Below are 18,511 nucleotides of genomic sequence, written 5' to 3'. Positions count from 1 at the left end.
CCCTGAAGCAGGGCTGTGTCTCCCCTCAGACGAGGGCTCCCTGAGGGCAAGGCTGTGTCTCCCCTCAGACGGGGGCTCCCTGAGGCCAGGGCTGTGTCTCTCCTTTTAGACTGGGGGGCTCCCTGAAGCAGGGCTGTGTCTTTCCTCTCAGGCTGGGGGGCTCCCTGAGGGCAGGGCTGTGTCTCCCCTCAGATGGGGGCTCCCTGAGGTCAGGGCTGTGTCTCTCCTCTCAGGCTGGGGGGCTCCCTGAGGCAGGGCTGTGTCTCCCCCTCAGATTGGGGTTCCCTGAGAACGGGGCTGTGTCTTCCCTCAGACGGAGGCTCCCTGAGGCAGGGCTGTGTCTCCCCCTCAGATTGGGGTTCCCTGAGAGCAGAGCTGTGTCTCTGCTCAGATTGGGGTTCCCTGAGGCCAGGGCTGTGTCTCTCCCCTCACTTGGGGGCTCCCTGAGGAGAGGTCTTTGTCTCCCCTCAGACTGGGGCTCCCTAAGGGCAGAGCTGTGTCTCCCCTCTGATGGGGGCTCCCTGAGGACAGGGCTGTGTCTCCCCCTCAGATTGGGGTTCCCTGAGGGCAAGGCTGTGTCTCCCCCCCTCAGCTGGGGGGCTCCCTGAGGAGAGGTCTTTGTCTCCTCTCAGACTAGGGCTCCCTAAGGGCAGAGCTGTGTCTTCCCTCAGACGGGGGCTCCCAGAAGGTAAGGCTGTGTCTCCCCCAGATTGGGGCTCCCTGAGGGCAGGGCTGTGTCTCCACTCAGACTGTGGCTCCTTGAGGCAGGGCTGTGTCTTCTCTCAGAAAGGGGGCTCCCTGAGGGCAAGGCTATGTTTCCCCCCTCAGCTGGGAGGCTCCCTGAGGGCAGGGCTGTGTCTCCCCTCAGACCGGTGCTCCCTAAGGACAGGGCTGTCTCTCCTCAGACGGGGGCTCTCTGAGGGCAAGGCTGTGTCTCCCCTCAGACAGGGGCTCCCTGAGAGCAGGGCTGTGTCTCTCCCCTCAGACGGGGGCTCCCTAAGGACAGGGCTGTCTCTCCTCAGACAGGGGCTCTCTGAGGGCAGGGCTCTGTCTCTCCCCTCAGACGGGGGCTCCCTGAGGGTAAGGCTGTGTCTCCCCTCAGACTGTGGCTCCTTAAGGCTGGGTTGTGTCTCCCCTCAAACTCAGCGCACTGAGGGCCATGCCCTGTCCCCCTCCTCAGACTGGGGCTCCTTGAGAAAAGGGTTTGACTCCCCTTAGACTGTGGCTCCCTGAGCTCAGGGCTGCTCTTCTCCCCTCAGACTGGGATATCCTGAGGGAGGGATATGTTTATTCAAACTCATGTTCCCCAAGCTTATTGCTCTGTCCCCCACTCAGGATGCAGCTCACTGTGGCAGTGCTGTGTTTCCTCAGTTGAGGCTTCCTGAGGACAGTGCTCTGTCTTCTCCTCTCGCTGACTGAAGAGCCCCTGCTTCTATTCTGACTTTTAAGCTTCTCATTGGGAAAATGTCACTCTCAGTCTCTCTCCTTTAGCACCAGCCAACAGTTCTCATTTCAGCCCTTCCAGTGCTTTCTGCCTTTACCGGGGTCTGCTGACCTTCCATCTAGTGCATGGTCATTCTTGCTGCCCCTGATTTGGTCATGATTTGGGGGAAGAGTGGTGAGGAAAGGGGCCTTAAGCTCTGCTTCCTTGGCCTTGATTTAATGAACAAAAGAAGCCAAGCTCCAGGCTGCCTCATGGACAGCTGAAGGATTTTATATGCTTTTCTTTTTGGGGGAAAAAAAAATACATTTTGCCTGTTGGGAAAAAAAGTCTCTTTGAGTTCTCCAAAGACAGATAGTGGAGAAAAGCACTTATGGTCTCATCTCTCTGTGTCCTTTCAGTTTGGGGCCTGCTTTGAGGTGGATGACCCGGTTTTTTACCTCTTGGCTTCCTACTAGCTGTGTGCCTGGGGGAAAGCCACTCACCATCTCTGAGCCTTGGAGTCCTCAGTGGATCAGTCCCAAAGGGGCACTGGGAATGTGTGTGATTAGGGCGGGTCTCCTTGGACCTGTAAGGGAAGAAGTGGTTTGTGTCACCCAGCCTGTCTCTCCTTTGTCACCAAGTGATCCTGAAGACTCGCCAGGAGAGCTTGCTGAGCACCAGGTCGATGATGACTGACGTGCCTGACAAGACTCACTATGTCCAAGAGCTCCCGTAGCAGTCCTAAGGAAGGAACTATTTCTTTTTTCTTTCTTTCTTTTTTTTTTTTTTTTTTCTTTTTTGGTTTTTAGGGCTGCACCTGCAACATATGGAGGTTCCCAGGCTAGGGGCTGCATCAGAGCTGCAGCTGCCACCCTTCACCACAGCCACAACAATGCCAGATCCAAGCCGCGTCTGCGACCCACACCATAGCTCAGGGCAATGCCAGATCCTTAACGCACTGAGCGTGGCCAGGGATCGAACCTGCATCCTCATGGGTGCTAGTCAGATTTGCTTCCCCTGAGCCACGATGGAACTATTTCTTAACTCCATTTTACGGACAGGGAAACTGAGGTGCAAGGAAGGCAAGTCACTTGTCCAGTTCTTATTTCAGCCCTTCCAGTGCTTTCTGCCTTTACCAGGGTCTGCTGACCTTCCATCTAGTGCATGGTCATTCTTGCTGCCCCTGATTTGGTCATGATTTGGGGGAAGAGTGTGAACCCAGCTGGTATGATTGTAGCCCCCACACTTAACCATTAGCTACAGCTAAGCAGAAGTGTAGGCCGGCCCTGAGCATGACCAGCTGGGGAGATGAGAGCCTTGCCCACCCATCTGGCCATTCCTTTTGGTTTTCCTTCATCCAGTCAGTTCGCCAGGGCCCTGCCCTGAGCCAGGTGCTGGACTGGCCTGGAGCAGAGTTGAGGTCCCTGCGCTGTGTGAGAGACAGAGACACCCTGATTAGGTGGCCGCGGGTGTGCTGAGTACAGTTATGGGTCCTATGAGTCAGAGGATGGCATAGAGCAGGCTCAGAGAAAATGGCATTGGTCAGTGTCTGTTCAGGGGAGGCAAAACTGAAGAGAATGAAAAGGAATGGTCTGGAAGGATGGTAATCTCAGCACAGTAGAGGGAAGACAGTTTGTATTACTTTTGGGTGCCCAGGATGACCTTTGCCTCAGGGCTCAGGGAGAGTCCTGAGGTCATTGGGCAGGGAGCCATCAAAGCTAGGTGACCAGTCCTGTTACTTAGTCTAGCTGTGTGCCTCTTGCCCAGGCATGCCTGGTCTGCTTCTTCCTCTCTCTCTTTTTTGTTAATGGCTGCACTCATGGCACGTGGAAGTCCCAGGCCAGGGACTGAATCTGATCGCAGCTGCAGCAACACCAGATCCTTCAACCCACTGCATCAGTCCAGGGATCAAACCCATGCCTGTGGAGCGACCCCAGCAGCTGCAGTCAGGTTTTTAACCCACTGCACCACAGTGGTAACTCTTGCCTGCTTCTCTTTGAAGAGAAGACCCCATATCTGTATCTCTCTCTCAATCACTCTCTCTCTTTCACACACACACACACACACACACACACACACACACGCACACACACGCACACACACACACACACGTAGCCTGAGATCCAGGGTCTCAACTTTCTCACTAGCCTAGACATGACTGAACCTGAGTTCCAGACCTAAACTTGGGGGAGACCCAGACCTCAGAGAAGTGAATTGCCTTCTTTCCAGGTCTTACATTCCTTATTTATCAAGGAATTAGAAAAGGTGACCTTGGACTTCCCATCATGGCTCAGCAGTAAACAACCTGACTAGTATCCATGAAGATGTGGGTTCGATCCCTGGCCTCGCTCAGTGGGTTAAGGATCCAGTGTTGCCATGAGCTGTGGTGTAGGTCACAGACACGGCTCAGATCTGGTGTTGCTGTGGCTGTGGCGTAGGCTGGTGGCTACAGCTCCGATTTGACCCCTGGCCTGGGAACCTCCATATGCTTTGGGTGTAGCCCTAAAAAAGACAACAACAACAAAAAAGTGACCTCTGAGGTCCCTTCCAGCTTGAACATTTGAGGATTGTATGTAATTATAGAATTTCATTATGGAATTCAAAGGTAAACCTCAGCACTTGCTTTTGTAGGAGTCCCCCCAGTTCCCCACCCCCTACCCCAGCCCTCTTACTCCTTTCCAGCTCCTTGCTGTGCCTCAGGTGCCACCACTTTAGAAGCACCTTTGGAATTTAGGCCTTTTGTCGTTTATTTCAATCAAGACAGATGCTCCTGCCCTGAGTCCTAGCCCACTGCAAGAGGAAACGGTCAACCCAGGGACAAGCCCGCCCACCTCGGTGTGGACGAGCGTGTATAAAAGTGGTGTCTTACCTGGAGCTCCTGCTGCCTCCTTTTCAGAGCTGCCTGTGTGACCATTTCATCTGCCGCTCACTGCAGTGGGCGGGGTTTCCAAAGTGACAGCAGGGAGCAGGTCTGAGAGATGGGCAATGGAGGCCAGCAGAGGGGTTCTGTGCCTTTGGGATTATGGAGGGCTGGCTGCATGTAGCTGCCTTTGGGGAGAGACACCAGAATGAAGAGACTGGCGCAGAGGATGGGAATCTGCTCTGGGACAGAGATGGGAGGATTTATAAGCACCATTTAGAGCCTCCCAGGGACCAGAGGGTGCTCTGTGCTGGTGCCGGCTGCTGCTAGGTCTGTCTGTCGGTCAGCCTTAGGCTCCCACCTCAGAGTTGGGGGCATGGGTGGTAGGGTTGACTGTGGGTCCAGTTGTCCAGACAGGCTGTCACTGCTGATGGCTTCGGTGATGGTGACTCAGAATAGGTCTCCTTCTGGAACTTTCTGGCTCTGCCACTGCTTAAGGTGGGGCCTGGCCACTCCCTGTCCCTCTCTAGGCTCAGTCTGCCCCTCCTCCAGGAGAACAACAGATGATCCTCAGGGGCCCACCCAGCCCCGATATTTGGAGCTGGCTGACAGGAAGTCGCACAGCCTGCTTTCTCCACTCTGGGGAAAGGAAGCAGGAGGCACAGGGGCTCATGGGGGAGCATGGGAGGGGAGGGGGAGATGAGAAGACCCCCGGGGATGTCTGGAAGGGAGGTGGGCTGTGCTGAGAGGGTTGGAAAGGACAGAACTTGACTTTAGGGCAGTGTCAGAAGGAGTCCGAGCTCCAACAGGTGGGAGGGCCATAGCTACAAAGCCCTGGCCAGAGGTCCACAGGGATCCTTAATGGGCAGGTCTCCCAGTGGGCAACTCTGGGAGGCTGTGTGGCACACACCTCAGAGCTGACCCCAGAGGAGTGAGGCATCCTGACCGTTGTTGGTCAGGGGCCTCCCCGAGGAGCATAAACTTCCTGGTATTTGCAGCTCTGCCCACCAGAGAAAGCCCTTGGGAGAGGAGCAGGAGGACAGCCTGGGTGTGCACAGGAAACAGCAGGGCTGGGGCGACAGACAGCACAGAGCATCCCCGCCTTCCCAGCCTGCACTACTATCTCTATTGCACAAATGAGGAAACGGGCTCAGAGAGGGTGCGGCACTTCCCAGCCAGAGCCCAAGCTTCCACGGGCCGTGTTGCTGCTCAGCGCAGGTCCCTGGAGAGTGAGGGACACCAGATGTGCAGGATGTGCCCTGGCCTGGTCTCCCTGTGCCTCCCCTTCACATCTGTAAGATGGGATCACACCCACCCAGGGCTGACCTCGTAGGGCAGCGTGTGGATTAGGAGCTGATATTTGCAGGGCACTGAGCACGGTGCCCAGGGTTCAGTGAGTGGGAGCTGCAAGTGCACAGAGGCGGGGCAGGAGGGGCTCAGCACCCGTTCCAAGAGCTCTCTGCCACCAAATGTTGTGTCCATCATCCTGCTGCCTGACTTCAAGGTTGATTGTTAGGGTCACATGTTAGCTCTGGCCTTGACCACAGGAGGACCCTGTTCCAATGAGTCTGCATCCCCTGGGAGGTGTCATTCATTACTCTGCTGGCACAGGTGAGACGATGGAATAAAATGGCTCTAAGTGAGACCTGAGAGAAGGGGATCTTGAATGGATTAGTTTTGATGACTTGATTTCATCTTATCTTTTTTTTTAGAGACAGAGTGGTAAGAGGAGAATTTCTGAAACAGCATTTCTAGAACATTGGGCAGATTGAGATTTGGCTCAAGTGCAAGGGGCTGGGGGATCCAGGGCACTGGGGTACGGGGGAGCGCTTGGCGATGGCGCGGGTGGGTGGTGGGGGGCACCATGCGCTCTGGCAGGCTGAGCTGAGGACCCTCTGGGGCCAGCTTTAATGAGCCCTAATAAACTGCTGAAGGAGCCTTCCGCTTCCTGTTTTGCCCGAAGCCAGGCCCGAGGCAGCCTCCGGGTCTCAGTAACAGCCCAAATCCCCTGAGATCCTCTGGCTGTGCTAACTCCTGCTCTCTCCCCCCTTTCAGGAACCTCTTGGACAAAGACATGTTCTCCAAGTCTGACCCATGTAAGTCCTACTCCGACTGTAATAGCAGTAACAACAGCAACCACACTATGTTTTATTTATTTAATTTTTTTCTTTTCTGTCATAGTTTATTATAAGATACTGAGTACAGTTCTCTGTGCTATGCAGGACCTTGTTGTTTATCTATTTTTAGGTAGTTTTTATCTGCTGATCCTAAACTTAATTTATCCCGCCCCTTCCTCTTTCCCCTTTGGTAACCATAAATTTGTTTTCTATGTATGTGAGTCTATTTCTGTTTTGTAAATAAATTCATTTGCATCATTTTTTAAGATTCTACATATAAATGATATCATATATTTCCCTATCTGAACTTCACTTAGTGTGATAATCTATAGGTCTAAACTGTTGCTGCAAATGGCACTATTTCATTCTTTTTTATGGCTGAGTAATACTCCATTGTATAAACACACCAAATCTTTATCCATTCATCTATTGAGGGACATTTAGCTTGCTTCCATGTCTTGGCTACTGTAAGTAGTGCTGCTATGAGCATTGGGCACATTTTCTCTGGATATATGCCCAGGAGTGGGATTGTAGGATCATATGGTAACTCTATTTTTCATTTATTAAGGAACTTCCGTGCTGTTCTTCATAGTGGCGGCACCGATTTACATTTTTACTAGCAGTGTAGAAGGGTTCCTTTTTCTCCGCACCCTCTCCAGCACTTACTATTTGTTGACTTTTTGATGGTGGCTGTTTTGGCAGAGTGAGGCGATACCTCATTGTGGTTTTGATTTGCATTTCTCTAATAATTAATGATGTTGAGCATCTTCTCATGTGCCTATTGGCCATGTATATGTCTTCTCTGGAGAAATGCTATTTAGGTTTTCTGCTCATTTTTTGATTGGGCTGTTGGTTTTTTGGGTTTTTTTGTTATTGAGCTATATGAGCTGTTTGTATATTTTGGAAATTAAGCCCTTGTCGATTGCATCATTTGTGAATATTTTCTCTTAGTCTGTAGGTTGTCTTTTCATTTTGTTTATGGTTTCCTTTGCTAGCAAGGGTATTATGACTTCTGCAGCGGTCAACACTAGCCCATACTGAGCACTCACTATGTACTGGCACCGTTCCCAGTATGACAAGGCTGTCTAATGTTTCACCAATACTGTCTGGAGAGAGAGAAGTGGGGGGTCTGACCCTTCCCAGCACCCGTACTTGTGAGGCCTCAGTGTACCCAAGTGGGTAGGGAGGGGTCAGAGTGTCTGGGGCCAGGTCTCAGTCCCTTGGAAACCAGTGCATTTAAGGGCCCCAATTAGCTGTGGTCTAGGGGGAGGGGTGCTGGTTTGGGAGCCCAGGGTTCTAGCCCTAAGCAGCACTGCTCAAGTGAAAGACCTCAGACAGGAAGGACATTGGCCTCCTCTGAGCCTCAGTTTCCCCATCAGTAAAGGGAGGCTGATGACAACAGTAAGCCTCCTGGGGCTCTAAAGGGACAGGCAGGTTTCAGAACAGGTTTCAGATGCTCTCTCCTGGCACACCCTTGCCACACGGTCCCCTGTCATGCTCACCTGTCTGCCCGCTCACACTTCGCACTTGCTCTGGTCTAGATGAGAATGGCCGCCACCCTCCTCCCAAAGGGTGCCCCCCCACCCCAGACACACCTGTGTTCTAGGCCCCCTTCTCCAAGCAACTCCCACCCCTACCCCCAGACCCAACACTGCTGCCCAGGCCAGCATGTCCCTCGGTGCTCTCCCCATCTGGGGCCCACACTTTCCTCTTGGCCTGGGGTGTTAACCCTTTCTTCTCTTCTCTCCTCACAGTATGTGTCATGTATACTCAAGGAATGGAGAACAAGCAGTGGCGGGAGGTAGGTACAGCCCCTTTCCCACCTGGAAACACCAGCCCATCCCTGCTTGTCTGTCCGTCTGTTCCTCTAACACTGAGGTCATCCCACCTTCTGTGCTTCCAACTGCAGCATCTAAGCCCCCATGAAGGATGGTAAGGCGTGCGGAGTCCTGTCCCTGCTAACGCAGGAAGAGACTGCAGGTAGAGGGAAGGTTCCTACTCTCAAGGAGCCCAGGCCCATCAAGATCACGGCTTGAGACCTGGGTACAGCATCTTGTACCATGTCTCAGCCACAGCAGCCTTCTCATGGGTTTTTATTTTTTGGCCGCCCTGCTACATAAGGAGTTCTCAGGCCAGGGATCAGATCTGAGCCGCAGTTGTGACTTATGCTGCAGCTGCGGCAACACCGGATCCTTTAACTCACTGTGCTGAGTTGGGAATTGAACCTGCTTTCTGGGGCTGCAGAGACGCCACTGATCCCATTGCACCACAGCAGGAACTCCTCGTGGGTTTTGATTAATGTGAGTGAGTGTGGCTTTAGTTAGGTGATTCCCCTGCTCAGAAACCTTCACTGACTCCCCTTGGCTTTGAATCAAGTCTCAACTTCATAGTCTGACTTCCAAGCTCTGCCATAACGCAGAGCCACTTTCCAGCCTTGTCTCAGTTCCATTGTCCCCAGCTGAGTCCATGCGCCTTCTGCCCCCTGAAGGTCCCACTGTCTAGAATCCCACAGCCTTTTACTGGGTAAGTATTAGATAGATATTGCAGTCTCTTCCCCACCCAGAAGCCAGAGGGGTCCTGTCAAGACCCAAGTTAAATTCTGTCCCTCTTCTTCTCCAAGCCCTCCAGCAGCTCCCATTTTGTGAAACCACAGTCTTGGAGTTCCCACCTTGACTCAGTGGGTTAAGAACCTGACATGGTATCCATGAGGATACAGGTTCGATCCCTGGCCACTCTCAGTGGATCAGGGGTCAGGGGTTGCTGTGAGCTGTGGTGCAGGTCGCAGATGCAGCTCAGATCCAGCATTACTGTGGCTGTGGTATAGGCCACTCCAATTCTACTCCTAGCCTAGGAACTTCCATATGCCACAGGTGCAGCCATAAGAGAAAAAAAAAAAAAAAAAAGACGAGGCCCAGGAATGGGACAAGAGGAGATTTAACCTTGGAGCCCCACCTGGACCTGGGAGGAAGGCCTGGGGGTTCTGGACAGACTCAGCTTGGGGTCTCCGCTGAGGGAAGGAAGCCCACATGGCTAAGGAGACAGAGGCAGCTCCAAAAAGCAGAGGGACACAGAACCAGTCACCAGAGCCTGTGGAAAGGGAGGGAAGAGGTGTGGTGCCAAGGGGATCAAAGCCAAGAGCCCACAGGGTGGGGGTCCCGAGTGACTTGATGAGAGTGAGAATGGCCAGCAAAGCTTCAGTGATTCAGACTTTAGTAATGAACCTCCCCTTCCTTGTTGGTGGACTGACCAGAGAGCATCACCTGCCCAGCTCCCTGCTCCTCCCTCCCCTCAGGTTCAGCAGAAGCAGGTGGATGCATCTTAGCCACAAAATGTATGGGAAGTATTTCCACAGGGGCTGCGATCACATTGACTTTTTCACCCTCCCCAAGACTCTATGCCAATTAAAGCATAAACCAGATTGCTGGGGAACCATTTAGCCTCCGTGAACTCACTACTTTTGAGGCCTTTTGGCCGAGCTTCATAAAGAGCAGGAGTGCGCTAATGTCGTGGTGATCCAGTCAGGAAGGGCCTCTTCAGGAGGGTGCTGCTCCGCCAATGCTTAATTACATTCTGTCATAGGACATGTCACCATTTGGGTCAGGGTTCCCTGTTGTCCACGTCTCATCTTGTCATCACGCACGCCGCAGGGCGGAGCGGAGGAAGGGTGAGATGCCTTGGAGTCAGATCCGCCTGTGCCTTCACTCCGGCTCCAGCCCTTTCTGAGCAAGTTGCTTAACTTCTGTGTTTCCGCATGTGTAATACAGGGATAACATCTGCCTTCCAGGCCTGTGATGTGGGGAAAGCAAGGTGATGGATGTGTTGTGCCTGCTGCGTAGTCACTGTCCAGCAACTATCACTGTACAGCATCATCCAGAGTTTCAGGCCTTACTGGTCCCTCCCCCATTTCAGTCAGTATTTGCAACAGTAGGCATTTATTTATTTATTTATTTGCAGAAAAAAAATCTGCTGTTTATTTTCACTAAATAATTTTTTTAAAAAAGCAACAGCTAATAAGAAAACAAAGGTGATAAAATGAATTATAAAAGTTCTCCATCTGGGAGTTCTTCTGGTGGCTCGGTGGGTTAAGAACCTGACTAGTATCTATGAGGATGCATGTTTGATCCCTGGCCCCACTCAGTGGGTTAAGGATCCAGTGTTGCTATGAGCTATGGTGTAGGTTGCAGACGTGGCTTGGGTCCAGTGTGGCTGTGGTGTAGGCTGGCAGCTGCAGCTTCAGTTTGACCCCCTAGCCTGAGAACTTCCATAGGCTGCAGGTATGGCCCTAAAAAGAAAAAGAAAAAGAAAAAAATAAAAATAAAAGATCTCTATCCTAAAAAGAGCAGAAAAAGAGGAGGGAAGTAACAAAGAATTGGAGGGGGCAAACAAAAATCAAACAGTAGATGTAAGCCCATTCTTTTCAGTAATCACATTAAAAACAAATGGTCTAAATACCTCACCTAAAAGATAGAGCTAGGAGTTCCTGTTGTGGCACAGAAGAAACGAATCCGACTAGGAACCACGAGGTTGCCGGTTCAATCCCTGGCCTCGCTTAGTGGGTTAAGGATCTGGCATTGCCATGAGCTGAGGCAGACACAGCTCAGATCTAGTGTTGCTGTGGCTGTTGCTGTGGTGTAGGCTGGCAGTTGCAGCTCTGATTGGACCCCTAGCCTGGGAACCTCCATATGCCGCGGGTACGGCCCTGAAAAGCGCACACAGAGACACACACACACACACACAAACACACACACACCAAGATAGAGGTAGGATTGAAAAAGCAACATCCAAGTATATACTATCTACAAGAAAACTTACTGTAAATTGTAAAGATACAGGGAGTTCTCTGGTGGCCTAGTAGTTAAGGATCCAGCATTGTCACTGCAGTGGCTTGAGTAACTGCTATAGTGAAGGTTCAAAAATTCTGGCCCAAGAATTTCCACATGCCGTGGGCATGGCCAAAAAAAGATACAGACAGATGAAATGTGAAAGGATGGAAGACTTTATATATATTTATAATCCAGGGAAAGTAGGTGTGGCTGTGTTGATATCAGACCGAACCAACTTCTGATCAACAGGAAGCATTTATGAGGTGCTGGGGAAAAGAGGGAGAGAGGCTGAAAGAAAAGAGTTGCACCAAAAGCACAGGATGGAACTAGGGAGCCTGCAGCCTGGACAGGGAGATTCCCTTGCAGGAATCACGCCGACAGAGGATGTGACAAGAGGCACTGATGAGAACAGAATGGGAGTTCAGAGGAGAGAAAAGTAGAGCCAGAATGTCATGCAGATTTTTAAATGGAATTTGAACCTCCGCACTAGCCATCTGGCTAAGGGCTGTGTGGTGTGGAGCAGAAAACTATGTGGGTTGGAAGGAACTTTGGGGACCCTGGTTCTACAAGGGGAGCAGGACTGGCCTTGGGTGTTGGAATCTGACTGCTAGACCCCAGCGCCGTGGGAGTGTCTGCTTGGAGGAGCTGAGGGGAGCTGGGTTTCAGTGAAGTTGGGGGACGAGACACAAGGGCCTGGCTTCAAAGATAGTGGTGAGAGCAGAGGCCTGGGCTTGGGGGGAGTAGGCAGGCCAGGCCAGGTCCTGGATAGTTGGGAGATCTAATAAAGCGCTATTTATAAAGGGTTCAGGGAAACCAATGGTGGTGAATCACAGGATGGGGGTGACAGTGGGACCACACTGAGCCTGAGGAGGTAAGAGGAGGGGTGGTTCCTAAAGTCAGTCCCAAGGGAGCATCTCTGCAGGGGCCCTCAGAGCGCCTGGACAGACAAGTCCCAGGCGACTTCACTCTCTCCCCACCATCTGCTCTCCGACCTTCACCTCCCATTGGTGGGGCCCCCTGAAAGATTTGGTGGAACCCGATGGAAAACTTGGGGCGGGGCTGTTGATCCAGTCCACATAGGCTGGCCTCCCAGGCTCAGAGCTGGGGGAGTCAGGAGGATGGGAGGAAGGGTGGGGGAGGGCAGGAGTGGATCCAGAGGTGCAAACAGAGCCCCTCCAGAACAGACAGCAGGTAGATGAGCGAGGCTGGTGAGGTACAGGAAGAGGCAGCTGAAGGAAATTGGTTTTGGGTTTTGGGTTTTTTTTTTTTTCCATTCTGGGCCAGGGATCGAACCCCAGCCACAGCAGTGGCAATGCCAGGTCCTCAACTGCTAGGCCACCAAGGAACTCACTGAAAGGAGCTCTTCACTGTCAGGCCGAGGACTTCTGGGGACATAGGGTTAGAATGTCAGAGAGGAGACTGACCCCATTTACATGAGACCCTCAGCACCATGCCCAGCCCTTCGGGGGGACAAGCGCAGAGCTCCGTCACATGAGCTACCCTAGGGGCGCAGGCTTGAAGCTATTTCTGGAGAAGGGAAGATGTCCTCAGACACATCAAGGCCCTACTTCTTTGCCTGGTTCTCTGTGTAACTCACAGAGCTGAGTATCAGGAATGGAGAGTTTGAAGAATAATCTGGGAGTTCCTGTTGTAGCTCAGCAGGTTAAGAATCCAACTAGTAATCTTAAGGATGCAGATTGGATCCCTGGCCTCACTCAGTGGGTTAAGGATCCATTGTTGCCATAACCTTTGGTGCAAGTCACAGATGCGGCTCGGATCCTGCATTGCTGTGGCTATGGCGTAGGCTGGTGGCTGCAACTCCGATTTGACCCCTAGCCTGGAAACCAAATGCCACAGGTGCGGCCCTTAAAAGAAAAAAAAAAAAAGAAAGAAAGAATAATCTGGATCTATCTTTACGAAATGGCCCTTGGGATGGAAGACTGCTTTTCTGGGTAAAAACCGGAATCTGTTCTCATGGCTCCACCTGCTAGTTCATTGCAAAGCCTCTCTCTGTTAGTGGAACCCTGGCCGAGGGATACTCACCCGACAGCCGGAGGGAGTCAGGTGCAGGCACGGCAGTTTCCTCAGGCAGGATCCAGACTCCAGGTTCGCACAAAGCCACAGAAGGACGAAAGCTGCTCCCGTGGCCCCTGGCTGCCAGGTTTTAGCTGATTTCAACTGCTTGGGTCATTTTAATGCCTTCCGAGAAAGCTCTATCTTCCCAGCACCTAAATCTGTCACCGCATTTTGTGAAAATTGACTCAAGATGTAATTTTAGCTCAGGATATCGAAAACTATTTGCATCAAGTGTTGCCAGGGCTTTCTGCACGTCCCGGGAAAGGCAGGCTGGCCTGATCGGAGGAGTCCCAGAAACTCTTTCACTAGGAAGAGGAAGCTGGGCTTGGTTCACTGTTTGGAAAGTGTAGGGTGGGTGATCGCCTCCCCCCTTCACCAGGTGGCTGTCCAGCCACCTGGCTGTCCTTGGAAAGGAGGAGACAGGTATCACAGAGTCTCAGAGTGTCCCTCAGATGGACCCACACCACCTGCAGGGCATGTGGCCCTAGCCACTAGGCCCATACGTCCCTACCTGAGCGCTCAGTCTATTTTTGAGCAACCTCAGCCCCTTGAACAAAATTGGCACCAGCTGGGAATGACAGTTCATATCTGATTATTCGGAATGATCTTCCTCAGAGCATCTTAACATGAACCTCCACATAACATTGACCTACAATCTACTATGCGCTAGCGGGTGAATGGTGGGGACACAAAGGGGGACCAGAGCTGACCTTCAAGTCAGGGAGAGAACACGAACAGCAATAGTAATGCTACTAGCAAACACTTACCCACCAGGGATGTACCTGGCACTGTTCTGAGCATTTACACTCGTTTAATCCTCGCAACAACCCTATGAAGGAGGTAGCATTATTATTATTGTTAGTGTTAGTGTTGTTATTATTTGCCCCATTTAACAAAGGAGGAAACTGAAGCATAAAGTAATTTCTAGAACATGACATCAGAACTCTATAATAGAGTTTTATATAAAGGGCAAAATTCTATTCGTTCCTAATTCTGCCCTCCTTAGATGTGCAAAATAAGTTTCTCTTCTTCATGCTCTTTCAGTGATTGAGGACAGCTCACCCAGCCCTGTTAGTCCGCTTTGGGGCAGATTTGGAATGTGGCCATTTCTACCAGGAAATCCTCTTTATGAAATTGTCTCCTGTCCCTTTGCCAATCTGGGCACACTCCCTGGAACACACATCCCTTTGTCAATGTTCTTCCCAAAGTGTGTATCCTGTGCTGTCCCCTTCTCGAGCCTGGAGTGGCACAGGCTGGCTCCCTCCTCAGAGGGGCTTGGGCTGGATGATCACACTCCTCTGTCTGTGGATTCTTTTTTTTTTTTTTTTATTTTAGGGCTGCACCTGCAGCATATGGAAGTTCCCAGGCTAAGGACTGAATTGGAGTTGCAGCTGCTGGTCTACACCACAGCCACAGCAACTCCAGATCAGAGCTACATCTGTGACCTACTCGGCAGCTTGTGGCAACACTGGATCGTTAACCCACTGAGCGAGGCCAGGGATCAAACCCGAATCCTCATGGGTACTATGTTGGCTTCTTAATCTGCTGAGCCACAGCGGGAACTCTGTATGTGTATTATGTTTGTCTGTTTCCAAGGCTTATGTATCTATTGATTTAGAATTCACAAGCCTTTTTGGCAGGGGTCTTCAACTTACTTCATATTGAGTATGGGGACTCCTCTGTCTTTCTCACACAGCTGCTATCCAAACAGAATTCCTCCAGCCCAAATTTGGCAATAGAGTTTTTGAATCTAGATGTGAGATTTTTAGGGCCGCACCCACGGCATATGGAGGTTCCCAGGCTAGGAATCGAATTGGAGCTGTAGCCACCGGCCTGCACCAGAGCCACAGCAACGCGGGATCCAAGCCATGTCTGCAACCTACACCACAGCTCACGGCAACACTGGATCCTTAAACCCACTGAGCAAGGCCAGGGATTGAAGCTGCGTGCTCATGGATGCTAGTCAGCTTCGTTAACCACTGAGCCATGACAGGAACTCCTGGATGTGAGATTTTTATGTTTTTCTGTTATGTGTCATTTGGTGGATTCAGTCTGTTGTTATGGTCTGTGACGATCATGTTGAATTATGGCCGTGCATTCAGCATCTTGGTGCTGCCTCCTGGTCCTGGGTCAGCTGTAGCTGTCCACGTGAGTCATAAGGGTTGGATGAGAAGGAGTGCCTGTGGTCCTCCACCAGAGACCTTCTCCCAGACTTATCTGTTATCTAGCTGACCTTTGGGGAGTACTGTTCAGCCTCTAGTATCTACATAACTTTGTTATAACCCATCGCATATTTCTGGATCTGGCTCCTAAGGGTGTCATGAGTAACAGTCAGGCAGCAGCACCCCTTTCTTCTCTCTGGCCTTCCCCACATGCCAGATGAAGAAGCAGTGGCACAGAGGGGTCCTTGCTTCACCCAGTGACTGCTGGAAAGCGGCAGAGCTGGGATGTAATATGGTCTTCGGCCTAGACTGCTGCTGACTTTTGAAATGGGCTTTTCTAAAGCTCCAGGGGCCAACTGAATATCTGTGTGTGGCTTCTGCCTCCCCTTCAACCAGAGGTGTTTGTTAGTTCTGCGTGATACCTTAGACTGGAGCCTAAGATTTCGTTGAAAGAAAGGAGTTTGCTTTTCTAGTAAGCCCTGAGGTTCTAGGCCAGGTCCCTTGGTAGCTGATAAATCTATTTGGCGTTAGCATTCAGGCTTACTTGAGAGCTGAGGCTGAACTGCTGAGAGCGTGGGCTCTGCCTGAAGTCAAGGTAACTGGGTCCAAATCCAGGCCACGACCTTCCCAGCTGAGGCTCTCAGGCAAGTGCTTAGGCTCACAAGCCTGCTGTGAGGATTAGCAGAGTTAATTCATGTAAAGTGCCTGGCACATAGAAAATGCTCCATAATGGCTCTTCTGATAAGAAGCCTGAAGTGAGAAACCACGGATGGTATCGTTTTACTGATGATCTGTAAGGAAGGAGCCATGGATGGTATCATTTCAGACATCCTGATGTCATTTGATAAGAGCCATAGACATTTTGGGGCATGCGGGGGGACAGGTGCCCTTACTGCAGCCTTTCTCTGGCTCCCCGGCTCCCTCCAAGTGCAGCAGCCAGACTGAAGCTCAGCCGCCCAGGCAGGACCGGGGGAACAGCCAGTGGAGGGTGTTTTGCTAGTAGCTTGGCAGCTAGGCTTATTGGTAAAAGGGCCATTCCCCCAGGAGCTGGGACAGTTTAACAGATTATCTGGAACAACGGCTAATTAGGAACTAAGCTTTTTGGCAGGAAGTCTTTCATTACAAGCTTGGTAAAAAATTCACAGGCTGCTGCTGGTATTTGGGGCCAGAATAGGAACCTAAGCACTGGAAAAGCCCCTGGAGCCCCAGGTCCCCCATCTCCACACTGCCCTTCCTCACTGAGAGACCTTCGCAAAACGGGAAGCAGTCTGGGAGGCCACCAGGCCACAGAAGCCACAGGTGACTTCACTCTGGGTGACTTTAGATAAGCCCCTTGCTTTCTCTGGGCCTGGTTTTCCTCACTCTACAAGGTGGCCACAGAATCCTGAACCCCTCCCAGGAGAGAACCTGAGAGAAACTTCCAGACCCAAGGTCATGGTAGACCTGGCACGGAACCAGCTCCTCCTTCCTGATGCCCAGACCTGTGGCCATTCTCCCAGCCCTGGGTGCCCACCCAGGCCCCTATGCCCAGAGCCAAGGGCACATTCCCTTTTCCTGTTTCTATTTGAGTCAGATAGCTTTCTGGCTTTTAATTTTAATCCCAGTGAACATGATTCATGAGGGGCCAGGGACTGGGCTCTGCGGCAAGGCTTTTAGAATCCCCAATTAGGGAGCCATCAATAATATATGAAAATTATAGGGGACCTCCGTCTGGGGAAGAGGGGGGCAGCTTCAAGGTAGGGAGCAGTCTGCCAGCTCTGGCCTCGCTCTATCCTGGTCAGCGCAGCCCCTGGGGGCTTTGCAGCTGGGGGGAAGCTCTGCTTAGCTTCATGCAGCTGTAATTTGTAAAAAGGCAAGAGCTGCTTAAATCGGGCCTGTTAAAATTGTTCAGGCTTGTAGAGCCACCCACTCATTCTGAGGCAGGGGTTGGTGGTGAACAACCACAGGACACCAGGCCTCCTCTGTCACTCTTGGGAGCCCTGGCCCTCCCTTCCAACCTCCAGGGGCTCTGTTCATTCATCTGTAAAGTGGGGATGATAAGAAAATCATCTCTCCTCTCTGCGGGGTCAGTGGGGGGTGGATCAAGCACAGGTATGTGGAAGTGTTTGGAGGATGAGAAGTTACAATACAGAGCAGAAGGAAGAGGATTATCTGACAGGAGAGAGGAACCCGAGACAGACTTCTGGGAGAAGAGGGCACCGCTCAGAGCTAAGCCCTACCTGACCTGGGTCCTTTTCCTAATCACCTGTGTGACTGCTGTCAGAGCAGCCCCTCCCCACTGCCCCTGCCTCTCTTTTCTCATTGGTTGAGACGATTTGCTTCCTTCTGGCCCAAAAATCTTCAGTTTTAAGTCAACTTGAGTTTTGTATTTATTTATTTATTTATTTTGCTTTTTAGGGCCGCCCCTGCAACATATCGAGGTTACCAGGCTTGGGGTTGAGTTGGAGCTGCAGCTGCCAGCCTATGCCATGGCCGCAGCAACGCCAGATCTGAGCTGTGTCTGTGACCTACACCACAGCTCACGGCAACCCCACTTTGTGAGGTCAGGATGCTAGTCGGGTTCATTACTACTGAGCCACAATGGGAACTCCCTAGTTCAATTTGTTAATTGGTGAGTATTTACAGAAATCACAGGAAGGACCAGGCTTCTGGGGTGTGTGTGTGTGTGTGTGTGTTTCTGGTGTGTGTGTGTGTGTGTGTGTGTGTGTGTGTGTACACGTACCAGGGCTGGAGGTGGGGTGGGAACTGGGCAGAAATTGTGCCACCTGACCTGTAGGACCCCAGCCCCACAGGAAGTTAACCAGGTGGAAGGGACAGTAGGCCCTGGAGAAGTTCAGAGGTCAGGCTGAGATAAAGACCGGGTAGGCCTTAGTCCCAGCCCCAGTCACAGTATTAACCTCGTATTGGTTAGTGACCAGATCAACTCCTAATTGAGTTGGAGGCAGATTGCCTGAGTTTGAAACCTGTTCCTACCCCGCTGTGACCACTGTGTGACCTTGCGCAGCTCACTCAATCTCTCTGAGCCTTATTCTAGTCTACTTATCTGTAAC

General features: G+C 51.6%; 1 protein-coding gene across 15 annotated transcripts in view; it reads left to right on the top strand.

The window, feature by feature from the left end:
* CPNE5 (copine 5) overlaps window positions 1-18,511 on the top strand; it is a 112,641-nt gene that overhangs the window by 11,383 nt on the left and 82,747 nt on the right. For all 15 annotated transcript variants that reach the window (XR_014810004.1, XR_014810000.1, XR_014810003.1 and 12 more), the window contains exons 2-3: window positions 6,339-6,379; window positions 8,155-8,201. Coding sequence is in view for 10 of the 15 variants with exons in the window: in XM_084967919.1 (XP_084824045.1) it covers window positions 6,339-6,379; window positions 8,155-8,201 (88 nt within the window). In the remaining 5 variants the exon portion in view is untranslated. The remainder of the gene's footprint in view (window positions 1-6,338; window positions 6,380-8,154; window positions 8,202-18,511) is intronic.

This window comes from Sus scrofa, chromosome 7 (assembly GCF_054392235.1).
Source record: "Sus scrofa isolate SSC_HxYL_T2T_F1_AM1 chromosome 7, Sscrofa_HxYL_maternal_Yorkshire_Landrace_v2.0, whole genome shotgun sequence".
NCBI lineage: Eukaryota > Metazoa > Chordata > Mammalia > Artiodactyla > Suidae > Sus > Sus scrofa.
This window is presented reverse-complemented; position numbering and strand designations above follow the sequence as displayed.